Source organism: Sciurus vulgaris (genome assembly GCF_902686455.1).
Source record: "Sciurus vulgaris genome assembly, chromosome: 2".
NCBI lineage: Eukaryota > Metazoa > Chordata > Mammalia > Rodentia > Sciuridae > Sciurus > Sciurus vulgaris.
The window spans coordinates 10,446,670-10,471,278 of NC_136462.1; the positions used below are offsets into that span (position 1 = coordinate 10,446,670).

General features: G+C 51.4%; 1 protein-coding gene across 1 annotated transcript in view; it reads right to left on the reverse strand.

Annotated features, from left to right (window-relative positions):
- The window catches only part of LOC306654299 (uncharacterized protein C14orf132), a 37,308-nt gene extending 20,947 nt beyond the window's left edge, over positions 1 to 16,361 (reverse strand). The window contains exon 1 of the mRNA XM_079127696.1: positions 16,094 to 16,361. Within this exon, the coding sequence (XP_078983822.1) occupies positions 16,094 to 16,120 (27 nt within the window). The 5' untranslated portion in view covers positions 16,121 to 16,361. The remainder of the gene's footprint in view (positions 1 to 16,093) is intronic.
- Positions 16,362 to 24,609: the final 8,248 nt, after the last annotated feature.

Sequence of the window (24,609 nt, forward strand, 5' to 3'; positions counted from 1 at the left end):
GACGCGTGAGGGGGATATGGCCCGGAACCACGGTTGGTGGGAGCAGAGAAGCAGGTGGGCCACAGTGGGGGGAGGGGCGCAGGCCACACCCCCGTTCCACGGCTCAGGGTCCCTTCCCCTTGTGGGGCCCCTGTGGCTTCACTGAAAACCTTGCTTGACTGCTGTGCTAGCCAGGGGCGGCCACTGTAACACGCACCCCAGACGATCGACCCACGGGGACAAAAGGTTAATTCTGGGTGTGGGTCTGTGAAAGCCCTCGGCAGAATCTGGCCTGTGGCAAGAGGCAGGTGTCACCAGGCCACAGCCCTAGGGTCCTCAGGGGCCCACGGCATGTGAAAGGTGAACCCACGCAGAGAGGAGGAAGGCACCTGGGTGGGTCCGGGCATGGGGGCGAGCAGGCGTCCACTGGCTCTGCTCACGGGTCCTGCTCTGAGGTACCCAAAGTGGATTTGACCCACAAAGGCCCGGGAGATGCAGCTGGTCAGGAGGCGGCTGAGAGGCCCCCTTGCAGAAGACACTGCTCCTTCTGGGTTGCCTGGCAAAAGAGGTCTGCAGAGGGCACAGTCAATGCTGCAAGTGAGACGCTGGGTGAACTGGGCTCCGTCTGCCTAAAACACTCACTGGAGGTCCCAAGTCCTGGGCTTGGCATCAGAAGAGAGCTACCGCAGCTTTAGTCATGGGCGCCGTCCATCTGTGGGCGCTGCTGCAACAAAACGGCAGAGGCTGGTGATTTATAAATTACAGAACGTTATGTCTTACAGTTCTGGAGGCCAGGAAGTCCAGTCCGGATCCAGGTGCTGGCAGGCTCGGAGTCCAGTGAGGGCTGCTCAGCTTCTGAGGGCACCCGTGCCTGAATCCTGCATAGGGGATGCTGTGTCCTCGCATGGAGAAGGGACAGAGGGACGAACCCTCCCTCCGAGCCCTTTGATGAAACACTGACCCCTTCCCGAGGGTGCTGGCCACATGGCCTCATCACCTCTGAAAGGCCAGTCTCTGTCCTGGGCGTGGGGGTTCAGTCTCGGCGTGAATGACGAGGGTCACACGCTGCAGCCACAGCAGGCCCTGCCCTGTGTGCGGCCATTCTTTTGAGGCCAGCAGCCCTGCGGACCCACAGCCTTGCAGCAAGTGGGACCTGAGCACCCACCAGGTCCCATGCCAGGCATGACGAGCAGTGTTTTTGCCAAACATCACAGGGGACACAGTGAGCTGGTCCCACTGGCAAACGAGATGCAGAGAAATCATGTGACTTGCCCAAAGCCCGCACAACCTGCTACAGAGAACCTGGAACACGATTTCTGACCTTGATTCCAGGACTTCTCCCCCTCCCCAGGTGGCGACAGGTGGCTCCTCCCGCAACCCTCATTTCGCAGGCCAAGAAACAGACAATGCAACACTACCAGGCCCCGTTCCCCCGCCTGGCTGTGCACGCACGGGCCTTGTCTCCTCCTCCCAACTCCGCCCGGCAGGAAGGTCAGGTCCCCACCTCACAGGTGAGGAAGCTGGGCCTGGGCGGAGCGGTTTCAAACTCAGGACTGAACCCGGGTCTTTCCAACTATGCATGTCACACCCCTGCCTGCTGCTACATGGAAGCCCTGGCTGCAGCTCAGAGAGGGTACTGGTCCCAAAGGTCACTCGGCATGTGAGCAGCATGGTCAAGACCAAGAGGGGCGGCTCAGGGTCCCCGCTTCTCGAGCCCTGCTGGGTGCCCGGGGCAGTGCTGTGCTCCCGACGCGGAGCCCTGTATGTGTGTGCCTGACACCTGGCTGCCGAGTGCCCCGAGCCTGCAGAGCCGTCTGCGAGGGGCCTGCAAGCCCCTGCTTCCCCGCGCTGCCCCTGCTCAGCTCGTGAGCACCTAGACGGGCACTTCACTCAGCAGGCTAAGCAACTGCTGCACACCTGCCACCACCAGGACGGCACCGGTGGCTTCCCTGAGACCTGTCACGTGCTGGACTGTTCTAAACATTCCCTATTCCCTCCTTCACTCTTCCTCAAATCCAGGAGGCACGCTCTGTGTGGCAGATGAGGAAACTGAGGCTCCGAACACTCGGGCCCCAGAGCCCAGATGCTCACCGTTGGCCAGAGGCCCTGTGTGACGGGCAGGGCCAGAACCCCTAGACCAAGTCAGGGGAAGGGAGAGGGGAGACTCAAGTGGCCGGAAGGACGGGCCCCAAGTCACAGTGGCACGGGGTACTCCTGCCTTCTCTGCATGGCCCAGTCTACTCCAGGCACGCTGAGGCTTCAGGACGCCCTCGCGGCGCCCCTGGAAGATAGGAATCATGCCTCCCTCCACAGCTGAAGAAGGATCCGGAGGTCAAGGAGTTTGCTCAGGGTGCGTAGCTCAGGAGCAGCCAGGCTGAGGCAGGCTCAGATCTGAGCTGCTGCATTTTTGAAGGGTAAATATCAATAAATTATGAGGAGATAGTTCTCCACAGTCTTTCAATTCTGCATCCCTTTTAAGTGGAAGCATCCATAGCTTTTGCTCTGGACTCTTTTCAAAGATGTCTGTATGCTCAATAGCCTTGCAGAAGAGCTGGTGTCCCCTCCGGGGCCGGCTGCACATTCCTTTCCTGAGGAGGATACAAAGATGATCTCTCTCGCTCGCAGGCAAAGGCTGGGCAGGCTTGCTGGCTGCCTCCTTAGAAGACGGGTTTCCTGAGCTTGAGAAGCCCCAGCTGCTACTTAAACCCACCATGTGTGCAGGACCCACCTGGGGCTCTGTGCACCCCCAGGGACTTGTGGTGTAGAAGACATTCATGTGAACACAGAGCTCTGTTGCTGGCTCCAGGGTGAGTAAGGAAGTCCTCTGAGTCTAAGGCAGAGTCTTTTTTGTCAGAGTTGGAATTGTGGCAGACTAACCTGCAAGCAGTGTGAAATTTCAGATCTTTCTCCGTTCTTGACATTTCTGTGCAAAGGCTCAAAAATATCAGCTGCACAAATTCCAGACGGGAGACCTGGCTGAACAGCAGCACTCAGGAAATACAGACCACTCAGGAGATTAGGTTGAAGGTTCAGCATTACACAGGACATGATTTGGCTCTCACTGACCACATTAAAGAGTGTATTTGGGCCAGATTCAAGGAGGTGGTAGATTTTCCTAGCATATCATGTCCAGACCAGAGCCTGACCCAATGAAGATTCCAAAGAGAATACTCAGTTGGGAAAAGAGTTGAGGGAAATTCCCACATTTAGTCCAAAAGAAGGGATGATACAGACGGAGGATACAGGATGACATTCAAACACAGTACACTGGCATGTGTGCAGTGCTGTACACTGTGCCCGTGGGGGTGTGCCCGTGTGCTGAAGGCGACGGACCCGGGGCCTCCTGCAGGTGAGGCCAGCGCTCTGGGCCCGTCTGTGCTCCCATATCCATCCTCCCTGGGTCTTCTGCCCGCCCCGGAGCAGCTCCCACTTAACAGAGAAACTGAGGCCCCAAGAAATGAAGCATCTCGCTGCCAGTCACAAGCACAGAGCCAGGCCTGGAACTCGGTCCCCCTGCTTCCCACCTCAGGTGCTGCCCTGGGTCACAGGACAGACTGCCAAGGGCCGGAGGATCAGACTCACTGCCTTGGCTCAAGACAGGAGGGTGGCAGTGAATCCTTCCAACTCACAGCCACTCAGAGGAGCCCCCTGGGGCACTCAGGCCTCCAGCCCTGGCGCCTACCACAGCTTACGCACTGGCAGCGTCCATGGCACCGCTGAGCGTGCCCAGGCGTGGAGCCAAGGGTGACTTCCGTGGTCGCACAGCAGCAGGGACACTTGAGTCCAAAGCCACTGCCTCCCACATGCGTCCCTTTCTGCGAGGTGACAGCCCTCCGTGAAGACCGGCGCTGCTACGCCTATGCTCCACGCACTGCGAGGCTCCTAGGTGCAGGCGAAAGGGGCCAGGGCCACGCAGGGGACCACCAGCCGCTGCTGGGGCAGCCCGGGCTTCGGGGCCCTGTTAGTCCGCAGGTGCAGGGGTGCCGGCTCCAGGCTGTGGCCTACGGGCCCAAGGGAGCAGCGTCCTGGGCCTGGGAGAGCTGGGGTCTGCTCACCCTCTGCCTCCTCCCCAGAAGATCCAAAGCCAGTGCTGACTGGACACCCCTCTGGGTGGCGTCTGGGTCACAGGGGTGAGTGGGGCTGTATGGTGTCCCCTGTCCTTGGCCGCCTTCCTGGAAGGTGACCAAGTGTTGGGACAAGCAATCATCAGGGAGGGCAGGGGCTTCAGAGCCTGTTCTCGAGTGTCACCAGTGCCCAGAGCTAGTGTCACTGTCCCACGCACAGTGCTTGTCAGACGCTGGCAGAATGACCAGGGCCGGGGAGCGCGGGCTCTGGAAACGGCTCCAACATTCCCCGCTCGCTTGGAAAGAGCAAGATGCCAGAGGCGTGCACAGTGAGGTCAGGACCCGGGGACGCCCTCCAGCCTTCAGAGGGCCCCACGCGGGTGGCCAGGTCCCACTTTGCCTGAGACTGTCCCAGGTCGGCACCGAGAGTCCCCAGTCTTGGAAGCCCTCCGTCCTGGGCAAACCACGATGGCTGGTCTCCGGACCTCGGAGTCACCCTTGACAGCGTTGCCCGGGGTTAGCAAGGTTGCTCCCACTCCAAGTCCCAGTCTGACTGCTGACCGCCACAGGGACCTGCACGCGTCCACCTCCCCGGGCTCCACTCTCATGAGTAAAGTGAGCAAGGCCACAGGGTCACTCAAGGGGACTCTGCAGAGGAGGAAGTGAGATGGCGGCTTAGCTGGGCCTGGCATGCAGCACTCTCTGCAAGGGGCTGGGGATGCTGGGGAGCCTGAGGGACAGCATGGGGACAGGGTGTTGGTGGGAACTGGTGGCCCTGGGGAAGGCGAGGCTCCAGAGGTGGCATCTGCAGCCGGCCCACGTGTCCTTCCCCTCCAGGGTTCCACCCGCTTCCGGGGACTCCCCGGCTCTGCCACTCCCTGGTGAGGCAGTCACGGGGTCGGCCCTGGCTGGGGGACAGCAATGCTGGCACACGTGAGGGCCACCTGTGTCCTCGGAGGGCTGCTGCACGAGGTGGGAGGCAAAATGGGCAGTGGAAGCTGGAGACCCGGGCAAGACCCCCGCCTCCCCCCAGCCTGGGTCTGCAGCAACCCGCCCAGCCACAGACGACCTTGCACCCCACCCGGAGAGGGCTGCCACACAGAGCCACGTGACCTGGCCTGCTCTGGCCTTCTACCTCGACTCGTGGCAATCCATCAGCTGTTCCTCAGTGGGTTCCTGGGCTCCAGGGTCAGCCCCTTCCTACCTGGGAGACTTCAGGCAAGACCCCTGGGCTCTGTGAGCCTCAGTGTCTTCATCGCTAAGACGGGTGTGCTGACAGAACTGTGCCCACAGGGTGGCCACACAGCACCCTGGCCTGGGCAGGCACTTGGGGTCATGGTCACCATCTGCTCCTTCTTCCACCTGCGGGTGGGGCTCTGCTCACCTGCTACCCAAGAATGATGTTCTGCATGTTCCATGTGTTCCACCATGTTGGTGAGGGATGTCAAAGACCACCAAGGCTGGCGGTGGCTTCCTAACACCCCACACATCTGTACGGCCGACCCTGCCTGATTGACTTGGTGACTGGGAGACACAGCGGGGCCAGGTGCAGCCTCCACAGGAGGGCAGAGCCTGGCAGGAAGCCAGGAGCAGGGAGGGGACGTCAGCACTGCCGTGGCTCAGCCAAGACTGACGGGGTGCATGGGGCCTGGAGAGTGCGTTCGTCACCCCTGGGGTCTTCCTCAAAGCAGCCAGAAGCCAAGTCTCAAAGCATTTCTAATCAGCTCCCAGAGGTCCATGCTGGGGAGACAGAGGGGGTCCTCCTGCTGTCTGCAGGGGACAGGCAGAGTTCCAGCTGTTGGCTGAAAGATTAGTGGTCACCCTGGGTGGGCCTCGGGCTGCAGCAACATGCCCCCACCCCTCCCCTTCTTCCTTCTGGGGAATAAGGCTTCCCAGGATCCAGGTGTTGGGACAGAGGTTGAAGAGACCCAGCCAGGTCACCAGGTGGCCCACCTCTGGCCGCCAGCATGCAGACCCAACACCCGGATGATGGACAGGCTCCCTAGATGCCTCATGAATGTCCTGCTACAGGACACACAGGAAGCCCCCAAGTGGCAATGGAGGCTGGAAAGGCACCTGGTCAGACTGTGTGCAGCCGGGCTTGCCACCAGGTCCCAGGCTCACCTCTGGGGTCAGCTCACTTGATCTGTATGGTGAGGTGAGGAGCACAGACCCCGAATGGTTCAGAAATCAGGGGCCAGGGCTGGGGCAAGGTGCCACAGCTGGGAGGAGGAACAGAGGCCCCAACCCAGAGCAGAGTGACATCCCTTTCCATGACAGGAGAGAGAGGAGGGCTGGGACAGAGCTGCTAAAACCATGGGTCTCAGAAAATCCCGACAAGTAACAGGGACTGAGTTTACCCTTCAAATGAAACAACTGGAAAAGCAGATAAAACTCAGGAAAGTGGTTTTCAGGACACTGAACTTTAGGAAAGACCCTTGAGAGGTGAGGCATAAACAAGATGAGCTCTCCCAGGGCCCCGCTCTCTGCCTGGCAAAGGTCTCAGGCATGGGGTCGGGAGCAAAGGGGGCCCGGTGGGCTTCCTGAGTTGACGGAATGGAACTGAGGCCCCGGGGCCGAGTATGGAGAGGGGCCAGCTGTACAGTGAGAACCCAGAGGTCTGCGGAGTCCGCTGAGTCTTAGCAGATGACAACTGATAAGTGTGGGTGTGTGCGGAAAGGGCCAGGGAAAGACTCGCCCCAAAGACGATAGCAGTCGGTGCCTGCTGCATGTACAAAGCCAGAAACAGTACCTTTCCACCAGCCATAGGGCAGATCTCCAAGTTCACAGGGCACTGGGTAGAACATTCCAAATGACCTTGCCTCAGGAGTGAGGAATAACGGCTCTGGTCCTGCCCAAGGAACCTTAAAAGCAACTCCTAAAAGGATCAAACTGTTCCCAAGAAAGAAGCGCATCCCAGAACAAAGCTCACGAATATTTATAGGCAATCATAAATATCTAGCATGCAACTAGGTAAAATTCACAGTGCTTGGCCTCCACTCAAGAGGGATCAGGCATGCCAAGCAGCAAGGAAAGATGAGCCATATTTGGAGGAAAGGTAATCCATCAAAACCAATCCAAACCTGATGCAAATTTAGAATTGATAGACAAGGGCATTAAAACGATGGTTCTAACCATATTCCACGTGCTATAAAAAGCTACAGGAAATATGGAACATGTTAAGAAGAGAATGGAAGATACTTTTTTTAAAAAGACACAAATGAAGTTTCCAGAGATGACAACTCCAGGGTCTGAGATCAGGAATATGCTGGGTGGGATTAACAGCCATTAGACGTTGCAGGAGAAAATGCCAGTGAACCTGAGGATGTATCAATAGTAACCACCCAAACGAAATGCAAAAATGCATCCTGAGCAGGGAGGCAAGCTCGGGCAGCCTCCCTCAGACATAAAAAATCTTCAACAGAAAAAAAAATGATAAGCAGAAAAATCCCCAAATGTGATACAAAGCATAAACTCCGAAATGCCTCTCCAAACCCCAGCACAAGAAACATGAAGAAAATGGCATGGAGGTGCCTCAAAATCAAAGTGCTCAAAGTCAGTAATAAGAAGGCAATCAGGGGCCGAGGGGAGACACATCACATTCAGAGGGAAAAAAGGTAAGGATAGTAGCAGCTTTTGCACTGGAGACAACCCGCGCAAGAAGGTAGAGCAGAATCTTTAACAAAGGGCTAACTTGGAACTCTGTCCAGTTAAAAGTATCTTTCCAACATGAAAGCAAACAAGAAATTACATTTTTTTTCAGGCATACAAAAGCTGAAAGAACTCACCTTCTGCACTTCTGCAGCATGCATTGAGGTCCTGCAGGCAAGGAAAATGATACCACAGAGAAATGTGGATCTACACAAAAGAATGAAGGGCATGGAAATATCAGCCCCATGGGAAAATAGATTAGGTTTCCCCCTTATTATTGAAATCATTTAAAAGGAAATTGACTTTTAACAAAGATAGTAACGATGTAGCCAGAGGCTTTTAACTTGTGCACAAATATATGTGTAACAATAGTAGCACAAAAAATGAGAGTGGAGAAATAGAAATATTTTGCTGTAAATTTCTTACTATATGTGAAGTGATATGTAATATCACTTGCAGAGGGACCCTGAATAAAAGTTAAAGATCTATACTACAAATGCTAAAACCACCTGTAAAATAATGGGAGAGTTGCAGCTAATAAGCTATCAGAGGAGATAACAGGGAAAATAAAAAACTTTCCCAACCTACAAGAAGGAAGAAAGAGGAAACAAGAAATAAAGAACAGATGAAAAAAACAAAATTCGATGATAGATAATACACCAAAACCCAACGACACTGACAATCACATTAAACGTAAATGGTTTAAACACTTCAATTAAGGGGCAGAGATCATCAGACTGGATTTTTAAAACAGGCTCTTGAAAACATTTGTTCACACAAAAACCTGCTGGTGGATGTTTACAGCAGCTTTACTCACAGATGCCAGAATTTAGAGGCAATGAAGACATCCTTCAATAGGCAAAAGGATAAGTGAACTGGTACATTAAGAAAGTGGTATATTATTTAGTATTAAAAAGAATGAGTTTTTCGGCCAAAAAAGACATGGAGGAAACGTAAGTGCACCACACCTAGTGAGAGAAGCTGACCTGACAAGACTGCACACTGTGGTTCCAATCATACAACATTCCGGAAGAGGCACAACTATGGGGACGGTAAAAAGATGAATAGGAGCTTTTGCCAGGTACTAGTGGGGAAGGAAAGACCAACAGGCAGGGAACAGAGGGGTTTTAGGGCAGTGAAAGTATCTGTATGGTCCTGTGATGGTGGAAACAAGGCATTATACATTTGTCCAAACCACAGACTGTCCTACACCAGGAGGGAGCCCCCTGTGAGCCGGGGACTCTGGGCCACACCCACGTGTCCGTTCATCAGTTGCAGCACGTGTACACTCTGGTGGGGGTTGCTGGGGTGCAAATGGGCAGAGTATATGGAAAAACATGGTGATTTCAAATTCTCTGTGAACCTACAACTTTTAAAAAGAAAAAAACTTGAAATAAACTTTAAGTAAAAAAAAAAAAAATTGGCCAAGTGGCACAGAGACCTGTGTTTGAATCCCAGCTGTAGACTCTGGGCAAATAACTCGACCTCAGTTTTTTGTAAAATGAATCTCCAAAAAGTGCTTATTCCTTAAGCTGTTGTGAGGATTTAGGGAGACGGGGTGTGCTGTTCAAAACAGGGAGTGCTGGCTACTCCGTAAAAGCGGCTATGACAGGAAGGCACAGAGCAGGGAGTGCCAGAGATGAGCCTCCACCCTCTCGGGGTCAGGACACTGGGGCCCAACCCCGCAGTAGGGCAGCATACACAGACCGGCAGCCCAGGCACTCAGGCATCCCCTAGAGACTCGCCATCCACCTCCAGGCACCCCCGCTCCCCGCTCTCAGCTCCCGAGAGCCCAGGGCTCAGGTCAAATGTCGGCAGTCTTTAAATGCTATCTGGAAATTCAGTCTAAAAAAAGTTTCTGTGGGCTGGGGACATAGTTCAGGGGTAGAGCACTTGCCTGGTATGTGCGAGGCCCTGGGTTCAATCCCAGTGCTGTCAAAAGCAAGACTTTTTTTACTTCTTCCTTATCTGCTCATTATGCCCCTGCAAAAACACAGCTTTATACCCTCTTCTGAGGTAGCTCTAATTAGAACGATAAAATATTTAAATCTTTTTGATGGGAATTTAAAGAAGACAGGCCCTCCAGCTAAAAACATTTGCGATAATAGACAATTTATATTTTAATGATAATTCTTGCTTTGAGAAAACATCATCTAAGCAGCAGATTGCCAAGCTCCCCAGAATTCTATTTTTCTGGGCAGAGGCCTGTTTCTCCGGGGACAGGAAACTTCTGCTGGTTTCTTGCGGATCTGTCAGAATGATCCCACAGGCCCTTGAGTGTAGCTAATAACTATTCAAGAGATAAGAGAATCGCCTCTCCAATACTGCCTGACATCTTTTGTGTTTTTCTCCTCCATGAAAAATAATTAAAATGCAAATTAACTGTAAGTCTCCTGAGATTCTGGGTGTGAGGCATAGGGGACTGCAGGGAACACACACCTGCATCTCAGCTCTGGTCTGGCTCACGAGGCATCCTGCATGTGACATGATGCTCCCTCTGTGACCCTGCCCGCCACTTGCCAGGACCAAGGTTCCAGCAGGCAGACTGAGGACTGACATGGGGGGACTTCGAGCTCCTCAAACCCAGAACGCCTTTCCAGACCTGTCCAACGTGAGGCTGAACCATATGAAATTGTCATTCCATAGGTCAGAAATGGTCAAATAATTGCAATTGCCCATGTTTGTGCCTAGTACATAATGGCCTATTTCCTTAATGGTAACTGGCCTCTCTTCAGGGCTTGGCAGAGTACAGGGTTTGCCAAGCTCCGTACAGACCTGCCCGGCCTAGAGATAAGCCACTGGTGGCCCCGGGATGGATCCAGCCCACACACATTCTGTCTGATCCGTTCAGTCCCCAGAGAGCCACCTCCACTTCCCTGTCGTTCCTGGACATGCACAGTGCTTTGCAGCGGAAGCTGGATCTCACCCCCAGGCCCTAGGACTTTCTTGCCAAGGGTATGCATGTTAGTGACACTCTGGTACTTTCAGAGTGAGGTTTTCAGAAGCCTGCAGGTTTCACCGGGGACTGTTGGAACTGGGGGAAGCTGGGGCCAAGCAGGAAGTGCAGTGACTGAGACCTCCATGCCAGAGGAAGCTACGCCACCTGAAGGGCCCCTGCAGGATGAGAGGCCAGGTGGAGGGAGTGGCCAGGCTGCCTGGAGGTGCCAGGCATGTGCGGGAGGAAGCCACTTGCTGGGTCTGGACTCAGCCCCAGCCGCCCCTGCTGATGCCACTAAAGCAGAAACAAACCGACTAGCAGAGGCCTTCTAGAATTCTGACCCCACAAAACAGTGAGCAAAATAAACCACTGCTAAGCCACTTAAAGCAACTGAAATAATAAGCATAAGTAACTGAAGCAGTCCTCATCCAGGCTGGTTGGTTAAAAATTTCTGATTAGATGCCAACATTAAAAAACCCAGCCCGCACGTGATAATCATAATTTCAGTTTTCCCCAAAGCCCAGAAGCACTGCAGCCCTAGGCCTGTGTGTCCACACAGCACAGAGAGCAAGCCGGAGCTCAGGAGTCACTGCCTGGGCTCCCCAGAGGCCAGGACCCTCTCTCCAGGGCACTACAGCCTCTCCCCATGCTGCCCCACTCCATGAGGTCACTGGGCTGGCACCAGGTTCATTGGCTCCCTCTCCAACCCTCACCACCTGCAGCCTCTTCTTTTGCCAAATGGCTCCTTGAGACCCCCGTTCAACAGCAGACACTGGCTCAGGCCCCCCTGCCTCTGCACACGGCTCCCTTCGCCTGCAAGGCCCTCGCTCCTGCGCACTGAACAGCTACACAGCTCAAGCCAACCTCACGCCTTCCCTGACTGTCCACTGTCCACCTCCAGCCTGCTGGGTGTCACACCCTGCCTCCCCCAGCACTCCGTGTGGGAGGGGAAACAGTCGTGGGGGACTAAAATAAATGGTGTTTTGTCCCCATTTCACAGAATGAAACAGAGGCTCAGGGAAGCGATCCGTTCACTGCCTCTCTAAGACCAGCGGCCAATGACACCAGAAGCAAGATTCTCATCCTTTCTGTGTCTTCAGGTCCTGTTATGGGTTGATTATGTCCCTCCAAAGATAGAGTAAAGCCCTAACCCCAGTACCTTTGAATGTGACCTCATTCGGAAACAAAGTCTCTGCAGATGTAGTCACGATAAGGTCATAAAGGTGGGCCTTAGCCAATGAGATCAGTGCTCTTAAGAAGACAGACACACAGGAACACAGTGTGACGCTGGAGGCAGGGACCGGAATGACGGGTCCTCAGGCCAAGGAATGCCAAGGACTGCAGGCAACGCCACAATCCCAGACAGAGGCCGGGGACGGGTTCTCTCCCAGGGCCTTCAGAGACCATGGCCCGGCCTCCAGATTGTGAGAATAAACCCCTGCTGTTTTAAGTCACTTCATTGACTCCAGCAGCCCCAGGAAACAGGGACTACTTTAAGAATGTGCTTAAAGTGTCCAGGCACAACACCTGCACACCAGACAAGGAGCTGGCTCCGGAGGGCCCCGGGCCCCCCAGTTCTTGAACTGCCATACGAGGTGGGATTGCAGGGGAGGAGGGTCCTCAGAGTCACCCTGGCTTTCCACTTCCTCTCAGTCTGGACAGTGGGCACAATAAAAGTACCTACCCGACCTGCCCCGGTCTGGAGGGAGGGGGCATCTCAATTTTGGAGTAATTTTACAGGTTATACTATTATGGGCCTAAATAGTTCAAATTGCTGAATCAATATTGTATCTGGTGATTTTCAGTGACCACATGACCTTCCACGACCTTTTATCAGAGAGCCAAAGACTTGTTCTACCCGGGAGGGTTGAGGGCTGAGCCCTACTCCAGGTCTTGGTCTTGACCAAACCATGGAAGTATCAACACCCAGCTCCCAAGACCCACCTAGATTCTCATGGGGCATCATCGGGTGGGGCCTGGGCTAGGGTCAGGGGCATGGGGTGGGGCCTGGGCTAGGGTCAGGGGACCCTGAAAGCACCAGGTGATTTGAATGGCAGCCATGTTTGAGAACTACTGGGTTGAGACTAGTCACCAAAGTTCGAGGCAAAACTGAGTTTGAGCACCCATGCCAGAGGCATGCGGCTCCGTGCAGGACATGCTCCTTGTCCCTGGAGTCCGTCCGGTGCACCCTGGGGCAGGAGAAGCAGGCTGCAGGCTGGGGTGTGGTCCTTGAGCTGAGCTTTCAGACCTTCAGTGTCCTCGGCCTGGGGAGCAGCCCCAGTCACACCAGGAGGGCACCTGGCCGAAGGATTGCCAGGGTAGCTGAGGTCCACTCAGCACATCCAAAAGGAAGTCTTTCGGAAGCTCGGCTTTGGAGAGGGCATCTTCCCAAGGAGGTGTGTGTGCTCTGGGTTTTCCTAACCCACAAACAGGAATCATATTTAGTAACACGCAAGGAGAGGAAGCTTGGGCTTGGGGTCATATGGACATGGTTCGTTCACTTCATCAGTAAACGAGGCCAACATGCAGTCCTGGACCCGCCAGTCCGCCAGCCTCCAGCTGCCGCAGGGCAGAGATTTTCCCAAGACACTATTCAGTGACGTGCCACTCCCCTGTCCAGAACCCACAATGGCTTCCACCACTGACCGATGAACTGTCCACCAGTCAGCACCCTCTGAACTTGGCCCTAGCCCCTTTCTCCTGGCCCTACTGTGTCCCCCACCCCCCGGAAGACTCTGAATGTCTCCTGGACTCTCTGCTCCTCATGCCTCTCCTCCCAGGATGCATTTGCTCCCAGGTCAGAATCTGCCCACAGATCTAATCTTCCTAGAGATCTATTCTCAACGTCCTGGGGATGACAGGTGTTCACCTCTGACATCTCTCACTCACTGTCTTCCCGTGTCTTTTCAGGAATACACATCTTGTCCTCATCCAATCTCCTCAGAAATACTTGTTGAGGGCCTGCTATGTGTTAGGTATGCTAATCAGTCGAGCACTTGACCTGTTCCCTTGCTAGGTTTTGCCTGCCCATTGTTTGTCCAACAGTCTACAAGCACCCAGAAAGAAAACCACATGCCATTCACCAGCACCCCTGTCCTGGTGCCTGGCACAGAGTTTGGCACCAGGCAGGTGACCAACGTCTGCTGAAGAAGTGAATGATGCACTAGCATTTCTCTGTGGGCTACCCACTGTTGACAGCTGGCTGCATGGGGACAGACACAGTCACACACACCTGGTGGCTGCTGTACACGCCAGGCCAGGCGCTGAGCACTCACTCTAGCCAAGCACAGTCAAGTGATGCAGATAAAGAAGTAACAGTCCCCACCCGGATGGAGATAGCAGGGAAGACCCACACCAGGATGCAGCCATGGAGGAAGCCCCATAGGGGCTCTGAGAAAAGTGCCACAGTGAGAACACTTCCTGGGGAGGGGAAGAGCAAGCCCTCTTGAAATGCATTTGTCTGTTCCCTTCACTGTGCCTTTTTTGGGGTGAAGCAATAAGGTGGAACACCCAACAGTCTTGCAGATTCTCAGGTGTCAATTTGAAGCTCAGTTCTCTTCCTTATAACGATGTGTCCTTGGGTAAATTATTTAATCTGATATAAAGTTATAAATAAAGTTTGGTATCCAGATCCATAAAAACAGGGCCTACATCACAGATTTGTCAGGGTTTATTGTAATACAATGCGCCAAATGCTTGGCATCTGGCACACAGTAGGTGCTCAGCAACCCTTTAACATGCCTTCCATTTGTGTGATACTTCATAGTCCTGTTCCTTGCAGCTACCATAGCACGGAGCAAGAAATCATTGTGAAACACTTTGGCAGAAATAAATTGACCATGCGAAATGTGAATTAAAAATAAAAACAAAAACAGAAAAAGGAAAAGAAAAACCCAACCTCTGTAGGTTCTGCCCATAGTTGCTGAAAAGCCGTATGTTTATTTTGTTAAGTCACCATAGCAACGGTTGATGCTCCAGCCAGCCCCAGGGCTAGCAATGATCAATTTATCTTGTAACCATGGAAACGCCAGTGGTTTCAAGGGATCCAGAGGGGAAGGCAGCCACAGACTTGTGTGAGTTCCTCCTCCACCTCGAAATAAATCCCAGAAAACCTCCTTGGGCAGCTAAAGACACTTCTATCTACACCAGTGATGACTGTTTGTGACATGACAATATCTATGAGAACGGACTTAGGAACAGGAAATGGACAACCAGGCAAAAAGGGCCAGCTCTGCTCCTAAGAGCAATTGGCATCATGGAAAACTTGTTAAGAGGCTGCTAAAAGGCTGGGCTCTGGATTCCCCCTAGCTGACCTGTGGACTGTGCCCTCTGACGCCCTGGACTGGGGACTCACCCTCCACAGTCTGGATTTTGCTGTTAGATTTTAAGCTTAAAGTTTGGGGAAAAGAAAGTGTCCCCTCAAACTTCGTTCTGGTAAAAGAAAACATCAGCAGACAAGGTCCCCTGCCACACACCCAGGAGACAGAGGGGAGCCCGGGTGGCCCCCCTGCCCTGGCTCTCAGCTCAGCCAACGCAGCTGTGGCAGATGCGGGGTCTAAGGGGTGGACGGGGCTCATTCTCCCGGGACAAACGTGGCCCTCCCCTACAGCTAGACGGGGCAGCATGGGTCTTCCCAAGGGCCACTGCAGCTACAGATGGGGGGGGGGGGTTGTCTTTGTTCAGGCTCAAGAAGGTTAAAGCACAGAAATATAATGACCACCCACGCTCAGAACTCAAAGGGTTCTCCAGGGGCCCAGATCAGCTGGTGCGGGAAAAGGTCGTTAGTTTTCCCTGCCACGAGGAGCTTGTTTGCGTGGAGGGAAGAGTTATGGTCGCGCCCCGCACTGAGGACTAATCAGACTCGGCACAAAGCAAAATTGAGTAAATCGACCGCTGGGCTTCGAAGCTTGCCAGGTCACAAAGTCTCACTGCCTTCCTCCAGGCGGCAGGGGCTGTCGTCCCCACTCACAGGGGAGAGAAGCGGGGCACCCGAGGTCACTGCAAGTGGTCGATCACCTATCCACGCCTCGCAAAAACAGAGCTGGGAAGTGCGCGGTAGTCCGCCCACCGGGTTCCGGCGGGTCTGAGCTTCGCCAGCTCCCGAAGGCTCCGAGGTGGGGGCTGGGCAGGGAGGGGGCGACTCGGCTGCTCGGGTTCCTCGGGTTCCGCGACGCTTTCCAGCCTCCGCTAGGGGCCGGGAGTGGGAAGAGCTCCACCTCGGGTGCGCGAGGTGCACCGCCCACCCCGCCCCGCTCCATCCCCCCGCGCGAGCACCAGGTGGGGCTGCCCGGCGCGGCTCGGGACAAAGGACCAGGGCATGGATCCTAGGCGGGCGCCACCGCCCAGCCCGAGCGCTCCGGCTGCGCTCAGCCCCTGCGAGGAGGGCGAGGCTGGCGTGGCTGTGGCCCTGCACCTCCTCAAACTTGGCCACCCGGAGCGCGTGGGGAAGGTACCCCGTTACCTGTGCGGCCATAAAAGACAGATCCATGGTGTCTTTGCTGCTGCTGCTGCTGCTGCTGCTGCTGCTACCACCGGCGCTCGAGTTTTCGCTGTCGCCGCTGCTGCTGCGGATCCAGCCTCCTGCACCGCAGGCCAGGAGCGGGCGGAGCAGCGAACAGGCGCCCCCGGGTCCCCGCGGCGGCGGCGCGCACTTCACCAGTCCCGGCGTGGCGGCGCGTCGCTAGCCAGCCCTGCGCCCTCAGCTGGCTCCGGGTTCCCGACTCCAGACGGCGAGGGGGCGGGGCCCCTAGCGTGGGGGGCGGGGCGGGGCTCCCGGGACCCTGCACCCCTCCACGTGATCACTCTCAGCCCCACCCTCTGGGGCGGGGCCTGGCGGACCCTTGAGCGCTAGCTGTCATCTACCTGCGTGGGCCAGATGGAGAAACTGAGGCCTGAGTTGAGGACACTGATTGGTGCAAGAACCAACGTCCAACCCAAACCCAGCGCTGTTGTCGCCCCGTCCTGTACAGTTAGTTGACCCCAATCCACCAGGGAACCTGGATGTGCTTTCTGAGGACTGGCATGCTGATCCGGAGCCTAAGGGTCAGCATCACTCAGAGCAGGATTAGGGGGACGGAGTTTTGTGTGCCAATTCTCTATTCAGACTCTGGTGTGTGTCTAGGCACAGGCAGAATGAAGTTTTAAATCTAGTTTTGCCCTGGGTGCGGCTTGGATAAGTTAGTGTCTCTAAGCCTGGATTTCCGCATCTGTAAAATGAGGGTAACAGAACCTAAGAATTACATGAGGTGTACATGGCTCCACGTGGTGCTGGCTCCACGGCCGGCCAGTCTCACATAAAGCAGGCTGCTGTGAATGGCGTCTCCTGGGATCACGTGGTGCACAATTGCACCACTGGTACTCCATGGCTTGGCTAAGTCCTCCTCTGAGCTCAAACAAGTCTCCCAAGCCAGGCAGATGTGGCTGAAATGAGGGGAGGGCGCCTGTTGCCCGCTTACTCACTCCCAGTCTCACCCATGAGCCACAGGTCCATGCCAGCAGCCAACCCCAGGGTGGTCAGATCCTTCCTGGAGCTGACAGCTGGTCGGCATGATCAGGACCTTCCCTGCCTCCCGACTGACTGTCAACACATTATGTACTTTGGTTGTGAAGTCTCCTATCTAAAAAAAGGGCATGCATACTGTACATGTACAGTTTAAAAAATAAGGACATCCCTCACAGTTTAACAAATAGAAGGGCAAGCAATAGCCTTGAACCCTGGTGTGCATCTTTCCAAATGGGTTTCCTACCTGCCCCACTCTCCAGGGTCTCCTCTATCCTGAATTTTCATTGTAATCATTCTTGTGATTTTCTTTAGAGTTTACCTGCTTTACAACTTTATAAAAAATGAAAATGCTCTTTGATGTATCCTTGCCTGACTCCCCTCCCTCATTTTCAGTCAGCAGTGTCTGTGTGGCTGATGGTCTGTGTCAGCTTGTCATCGGCCCTTTGATGGATATTTACATCATCTTCAGGTTTTCTGCTAGAGCAAGCCATACTTCTATGACATCCTGAACTTGCATCTTGATGCACTCAGAGAATAGGCTAGAAATGAAATTGTGGGGTGACGTGTTCAGTTCCTCTGCATCTTTGCTAAATAATGTCCATTACTTTCCCATTTCTGATTTCCAAGGAGATTTTTCCTATTTGACTGTCCTAAACTATAGCATGCATGGGTTCTCATTGTTGTACATTTTCACCAACACTTTGCTTCCTTAGACATTTAATTTCTGCCAACGTGCTAAGAGGAAGTAGTGTTCCATTTGGATTGAATCCTCGTTTCTTTGATTAGCAGTGACATTAAGCATCTTTTGTAGATCCACTGACCAGTCTCATTTCCTCTCATAAGAAATGCCTTTCATATAAAGTCTTTTGTGTTCTTTTTAGTAATTCAGTTGTTCAGTTTTTCTTATTGATTCTTTGTAAAAGTATTTATATATTTTAGGTGCTGATCTTGTTGGTTATTGGTGTTACAAATGGCTTCTTTCAGCATTTAGGTTTATTTTCACTCTCTTTGTCGTATGTTTTGATAGACAAGCATTCAATTTTAGTTTAGTCAAATTTTATTATTATTATTATTATTATTATTATTATTTTACAGTTAGCCTTTGTTTAGGAAATCTTTTTCAGGGCGTGTACTCAGAAGGCTGGCCTGGGAGGTTTACTGGAGTACAGGAGTTCTGGACCTGCCTGGAAAATGTGGAGAGACCCGCATATCAAAAACAGTGTTTTCCCACCTGGAACCATAAAGATGCTAGCCTGTAGCTTTTAGAAAAAAATGAAATATTTCTTTCTTTACAAGTTTCAACCTTTTTATAAATGATTTTTTCTTTCTTTCTTTCTTTCTCTTTTAGTATTGGGTGAGGAAGAAATTTCAGTTTCCCGGACTCATAATCAATCCCCAGCCCCGGGGTTGACAGACTAGCCCTTTCCTGTTGGTCTGCTGCAGCGTTTCTCAGGAGTTCTTGTAGGTACCGGTCTGGCTCTGATTGTTCTGTTCCATGGGCTGCTCATCTATCCCAATGCTAATGCTATACAGACTTAGTCACTACAGCTTTATACTGATTGGAGTAGGGTAGTATCACTGGAGGGGTCCAAGAGGTCCTAGAGAAGGGGACCTCAACCTGGGTCCTTGACAAATGTGGCAGAAAAGAATTTTATTTTATTTTTTGGTACCAGGGATTGATATGGAATGCTTAATCACTGAACCACATCCCCAACCCTTTTTCTATTTTATTGAGAGACAGGATCTCACTAAGTTGCTTAGGGCCTTGCTTAGTTGCTGAGGCTGGCTTTGAACTCTCCATCCTCCTGCCTCAGCCTCCCCAGCTGCTGGGATTACAGGCTACAGGTGTGCACCACAGCGAGCGGCTGGTAAAAAAGAATTTTAGGATGAGCTAGAAGGACAAGCAGACCTGTTCAGGAAAGGGAGGGTGCAGGATATCTCTGGAGTGAGAGGCACGATGGGGGCCTTGAGGTCTTCTTTTAAAGGAAACTGTGAGGGTTGGGCATGAGACGGCCTGTGGGGATGACCTCAGTGTGGTGATCGCTATTCCCAGGACCTTAGAGGGATGTGGTCTCCACTATGTGATCAACGGATAACATTCGGAATGTACCTGGTAGTAGAGGTTTCTTAAATTATCATCTCTTCCTTTGTTGAGTCTATTCCAAAAATACACGTGTTGGTACATTGCTCCGGGAAGTTTTGGTAACTGAGTGAATTTCTAGTAGCTTTAAGATTGTGAGTGAAGATTTGTAGATTTCCCGGAAATTCGGGAGTGACGTGCCTGCGAATAAAACTGGCCCTGGGAGGACAGGCATGCGGATCTTCAGTGCAGACTTTCAGGTTACAGTTATATCTCCTTTTCCTTCCTTTCGTCTCCTTTCTACCTGTCTTTTCTTTTTCTAGAAGATTCCTGGCTACTCCTGGCCCTATACTCTTCTGGATATGTATATCTCTATGTGTACTTAGCTCTTCTTTAATGTTTTTATACATGGATCTAGCAAATCTTTTGCTGAAAACATTCCCCTCTGCCTTTCGGAAGTTAAACTTTTTCTCTTGAGTGCTTGTAGGTTCGTATGTAGTCATAAGAAATAATACAGAGGTCTCATGTGAACTTTGCCTGCTTCCCATAATGGTTAACGTTTTGTGAAATCGTAAAAGTTTATAACATCTTATAATGTGTGACCACCAGGATGTGGACATTCATAAGGCATAGATTCGAATTGTGGGATCATAGAACATGTGACCTTTTCTGGCCAGTAATTTTTCAGGCAGCCTGGTTCTCTGGAGGTTCCTGCTGTACCAGAAGTTGCTCCTCTTCGTTGGTGGGTATTTTATTTTGTGGATGTGCCGCAGTTGGTTTAACCCTGAGTCAGCTGAAGGACACCAGTACCGTGTCTGTCCTTTGAATGTTCTGAATAAAGCTGCCTTCTTAAATGCATATTGTCTTCCTTTCTCCGGGATACGTGCCCAGGAATTCAGTGATGGGGTCGTATGGTTGTTGCACTTTTCTTTTTAGAATATTTTTATTGGTACATTATAGTTACACATAGTAGTGGGGTTCATTTATACAATCACACATGCATGGAATATAATCTGCTCCATTTCAATCCCCAGTCCTCCCTCTTTTCCTCCCCTCCTCTCTCCCCCTGTTCCTCTTCTACAATTCTCCTGGTCTGTTTATTTATTGTTTTTCAATTGGTGCTTTATAGATATACATAAAAGTGACATTTATTGTGGTCTATTCATATATGTACGTAGCATAATTTGGTAATTTCATCCCGCAACTGCTTCCCACAGTGGCGGTAAATCTGACACTCATCCGAGTGGTCTCCACAGTCTTGCCAATGCTTGATGTTGTGGTGGCTAGTTGTCTATGTCATCTTGTCAGGTTCCCAAATTAAACGTTCTTCCTGGGTGTCTGGGGGTGTTTCTGGATGAGATTAGTATTGGAGTGGTTGGACTCAGTAGAGACTGTGCTCCCCCGTTTGACAGGGGGCATCACTGAGGGCTTGAGTGGAACCTGGAGGCAGAGGAAGTAGGACTTGGCCTCTTGTCCCCAGCCTCCCTGCCTCATCTGGGACATCTTTCATCTTCTGCACCATTGGCTCCCTGGTTCTCAGGCCTTTGGAATTTGAAGAACCGTCTCTTCCCTGGGCCTCCAGGGAAGGTGGCTGATTATGGGTCTTTCCAGCCCTGCTTATTGTGTGAGCCAATTCCCATAAGAAAGCCTATGTATCTATATACGTCCTGTTAGTTCCGTTTCTCTGAAGAACCTGACTAACACAGGCGTGGTCTTTATTTTTATGTCTGCCATTCTGGTGGCATGTAGTGATAGCTCACTGAGGTCTCACCGGTGTCTCCCGAGGGCTGATGACGTTGATCACCTTCCCGAGTGCTTATCTGCCACCTGTATATCCTTTCTGATAAAACGCCTGCCAGTGTCTTTTACCCTTTCCTAATTATACCATTGGTCTACTCTTGAGATTTGTTTATTAGAAACTACTTTTCCATCCCGTCTATGGTTTGAAGATATTTTCTCCTAGTTTTTAGCTTTATCTTAAACAGTCAACATTTTAAATTTTGATGACGTCAACTTTATTAGTTTTTTTCTGTTTTGATGGTAGTTTTGTGGTGTCAAGTCTGAGTATTCATTGACTGGTCCTTTATTGTGAGGACTTTCTCCTGAAAGATTTAGGGTCACGCCACTTTGGAGTTAATGTTTGTACGTGGACTCAGGCGAGGGTCACACTTCACTATGGATACCATCTCACTCCGGCACCCTGTGTTAAAAAGTCCCTGTCCTCCACTGAACTGCTCTTACGCCTTTATTAAAAACCCACTGGGCTTGTTTGCCAGGGTCTGTTCCTGGGTTCTCCACTCTGTTAGTCCGTCTTTGTGTCTACCCCTGTCAATCCATAGCCTTGGTTGTTGTGGCTGTAGGGCAGGCTTAAAATCAGGAGGTTGGCTTCTTTGTACATTCTCCTTGCTTTCCAAAATTACTTTATTCCACTTCTGTGGCCTTTCCGTATGAAGTTGAGAATATTGTTGTCTATGCCTATGAAACAAAATCTTGCTGGGATGGAATTATGCTACATAATATGTATCAAACGGGGCGGGCGGGGGGAGATCACGTCCGTGTTAGGTTACATCTTCCAATGTATCAACAACGACGTGTGTCTCCATTTAGTTAGTTTTTTTCTTTTTTTTTATCAGTGTGTAGTTTTCAGCATACACATTCCAGATGTATTTTATTAAATATATACCTAAGTATTCTCCTTCCCTCTTCCTTGGCTCCTTTCTTTCTCTTTCTCCCTCCCTTCCTTTCTCTCTCTTCCTGTCTTTCTTTCTTCTTTTGATTATAAATGGTATTTGTCTTAGTCTGTTTCTATTGCTATAACAAAATGCCACAAACTGTGCAATTTATTAACAGAGAAATGTATGCCTCACAGTTCTGGAGACTGGAAGCTCAAGTTGCAGGTGTCGCTGGCAGATTCACTGTCTGATGAGGGCATGCTCAGCTTCCCAGATGTCCTGGAGGGAACAGAGATGTGTGAAGCTTCTTTGATAAAGGTGTGAATCCTGTTCATGACCTAATTCTCATTACCTCTTGATACCGTCACCTGAGGGTTTAAATTCCAACAGACGACTTTTGCAGGGACACTGACCTTAGCAATGTTGCATTTTTAGTTTTGGCATCCATCACCAATTGTGTACATTTATTTTTTATCCTGTGACTCAGAACTTATTAGTCCTTGCAGTTTTTATTTTAAAGTTTTTGCAGATTTCTTGGGACTTTCTACACAGACAACCATGCCATTTGCATGCAAGGATCTCCTATTTCTTCCTCCCTGTCTTTTGCCCTTTATTTCCATGCTTCGTCCTCCTGCGCCGCCTGGGACTTCTGTCCCTACCTTAGAGCAGACATCGTGTTTCACCTGCTCCTCAAGAGGCCTGGGAGGTGGGGCTGCCGGCAGCAGTGAAGATGGACCCCTGCTCAGGTGGCCCAGCTGAAGGCAGCGTCTGCTCCCACACCCGCCTGGCTCCCCACGAGGAGTCCCCTGAGAGGCGCCTTTTCTAGAAGGAGCCCTCGGGTGAAGTACTTCTGTAGTACCCTCTGGCAGGCTGGCCCTGTCCACTGGGAACCCAGACCTCCCCCAGGACCCAGCTCTGGAGGAAAAGAGGAGCTCAACAGAGGCAAGATGCTGCTTGTTCTGCTCCTACTTTATAAACCCCAACTCCCCTGACAGCACGGTGAGCTCACCTCCTACATCAAGTCCTCTCCCGGGGACACGTTCTTTCCTCTCTTCCAGAAGGGGCAGGTATGCGCCCGCTAGCGATGAGCCGGTGCTCTTGCTGGCTGTGCCCTCGTGGTAAACAACTGTTTAATCACAAAGGCTTTGAAGGAAGGAGGCGCCTTCCCATCTGTTCCCCCCGCAGAGGGGTAGGGGCGGCCAGAGGGAGTGAATGGCTGCCGGCCTGGTGGCATCTTGAGGTAGCTTTGAAGTCAGTCTCTCCATGTCTCCTTCACACAACGTACCCTTCTGCATATGCAGGCTGGGGAGTCTTCATAACCAGCACCATAGCCCAGACGAAGAGCGTTTCCATCACCCCTACTATCCCCTCCTGGCACACACAGTCAGTCCCCAGCCTCAGACAACCATGGTCAGGCTTCTGTCAGTACAGATGAGATTTGTCTTTTCTAGATTTTTCTGTAGATGGAATCATACGGAATGCTCTCTCGTCTGATTTCTTTCATTCAGCAGGAAGTTTTTGAGGTCATGATGCTGTATATCTCGATAGCTCTGTCCTTACTATGGAGCGGGAAGACTGTGATGAATGGATGGGTCTGTGTATGGGTCCATTCTCCTGTTGGCAGGTCTTCGTGTTGATGATAAGCCTTTCACTGTTATGGCAAAACCTCCCATGGTTTGTGTGCAGGTCTCTGTACAGACATCTTGCTCTCTTAGCTGTGTGTCTACTAGGAACTGCTGGCTTCTTTTCCAGAGCGTGCACATTTTGCATTAGCCCCACCAGTGTGTGAGAATTCTAGTCACCTCACTCCTTGCCAGCACTTGGTGTTCTCATTGCTTTTAATTTAGCCATTCTAGAGGGTATGAAGTAGTATTTTGTTACTTTTTGTTTTTTATTTATTTATTTACTTATTTTTTTGTAGAAGAGGAAAAGTCTATTTTGGTTCCTGATTTCAGAGGTCTCAGCTCATAGATGGCTGACTCCATAGCTGTGGGTCAAAGTGGGCCAGAACCTCATGCAGAAGGGCATGGCAGGGGAAAGCAGTTCAGGACATGGAAACAGGAAGCAGGCAGAGATTTCCCTCACCAGGGACAAAATATAAACCCCAAAGCCATTACAGTTTAAATTTATCCTTCCCTGATGACAGAAGATGTTGGGCATTGACTTACATGTTTATTGGCCATTTGTTCATTTTCTTTTGTGAGTGGTCTGTTCAGATCTTTGGCCCATTTAAAAAATATTGAATTGCTTGTCTTTTTATTATTGAATTGCAAGATTTCTTCATTTTGTATTTGTTCTTTGTATTTTGGATACAGGTCCTATGTCAGAACGTATATATTGTAAATATTTTTTTCAGTCTGTAACATTTTTTATTTCTTTTTTAAATTTAATATATTCATTTGTTTAGTTAGTTTAAGGTGTCCATGATATTTTGACCTATTTAACTTGATATACATGCATGTAGTGAAATGTTTACTATCATCAGTCAACGAACATGCCCGTTATCTCAGATGGTTATCTTTCTTTCTTTCTTTTCTCTTTTTTTGTGGTAAGAATACTCAAATCTGTTCTCTTGGCAGATTCCCAGGGAGCAACATGGTATTATCCACTGCAGCCCTTGTACTGTGGTGGGCTCTCTAGACTTAGTCATCCCACAATCCTGCCACAGCGTACCCTTGGCCTCCGTCTCCCATGTCACCCCTTCACCTCTTCTGTGTGCCTTC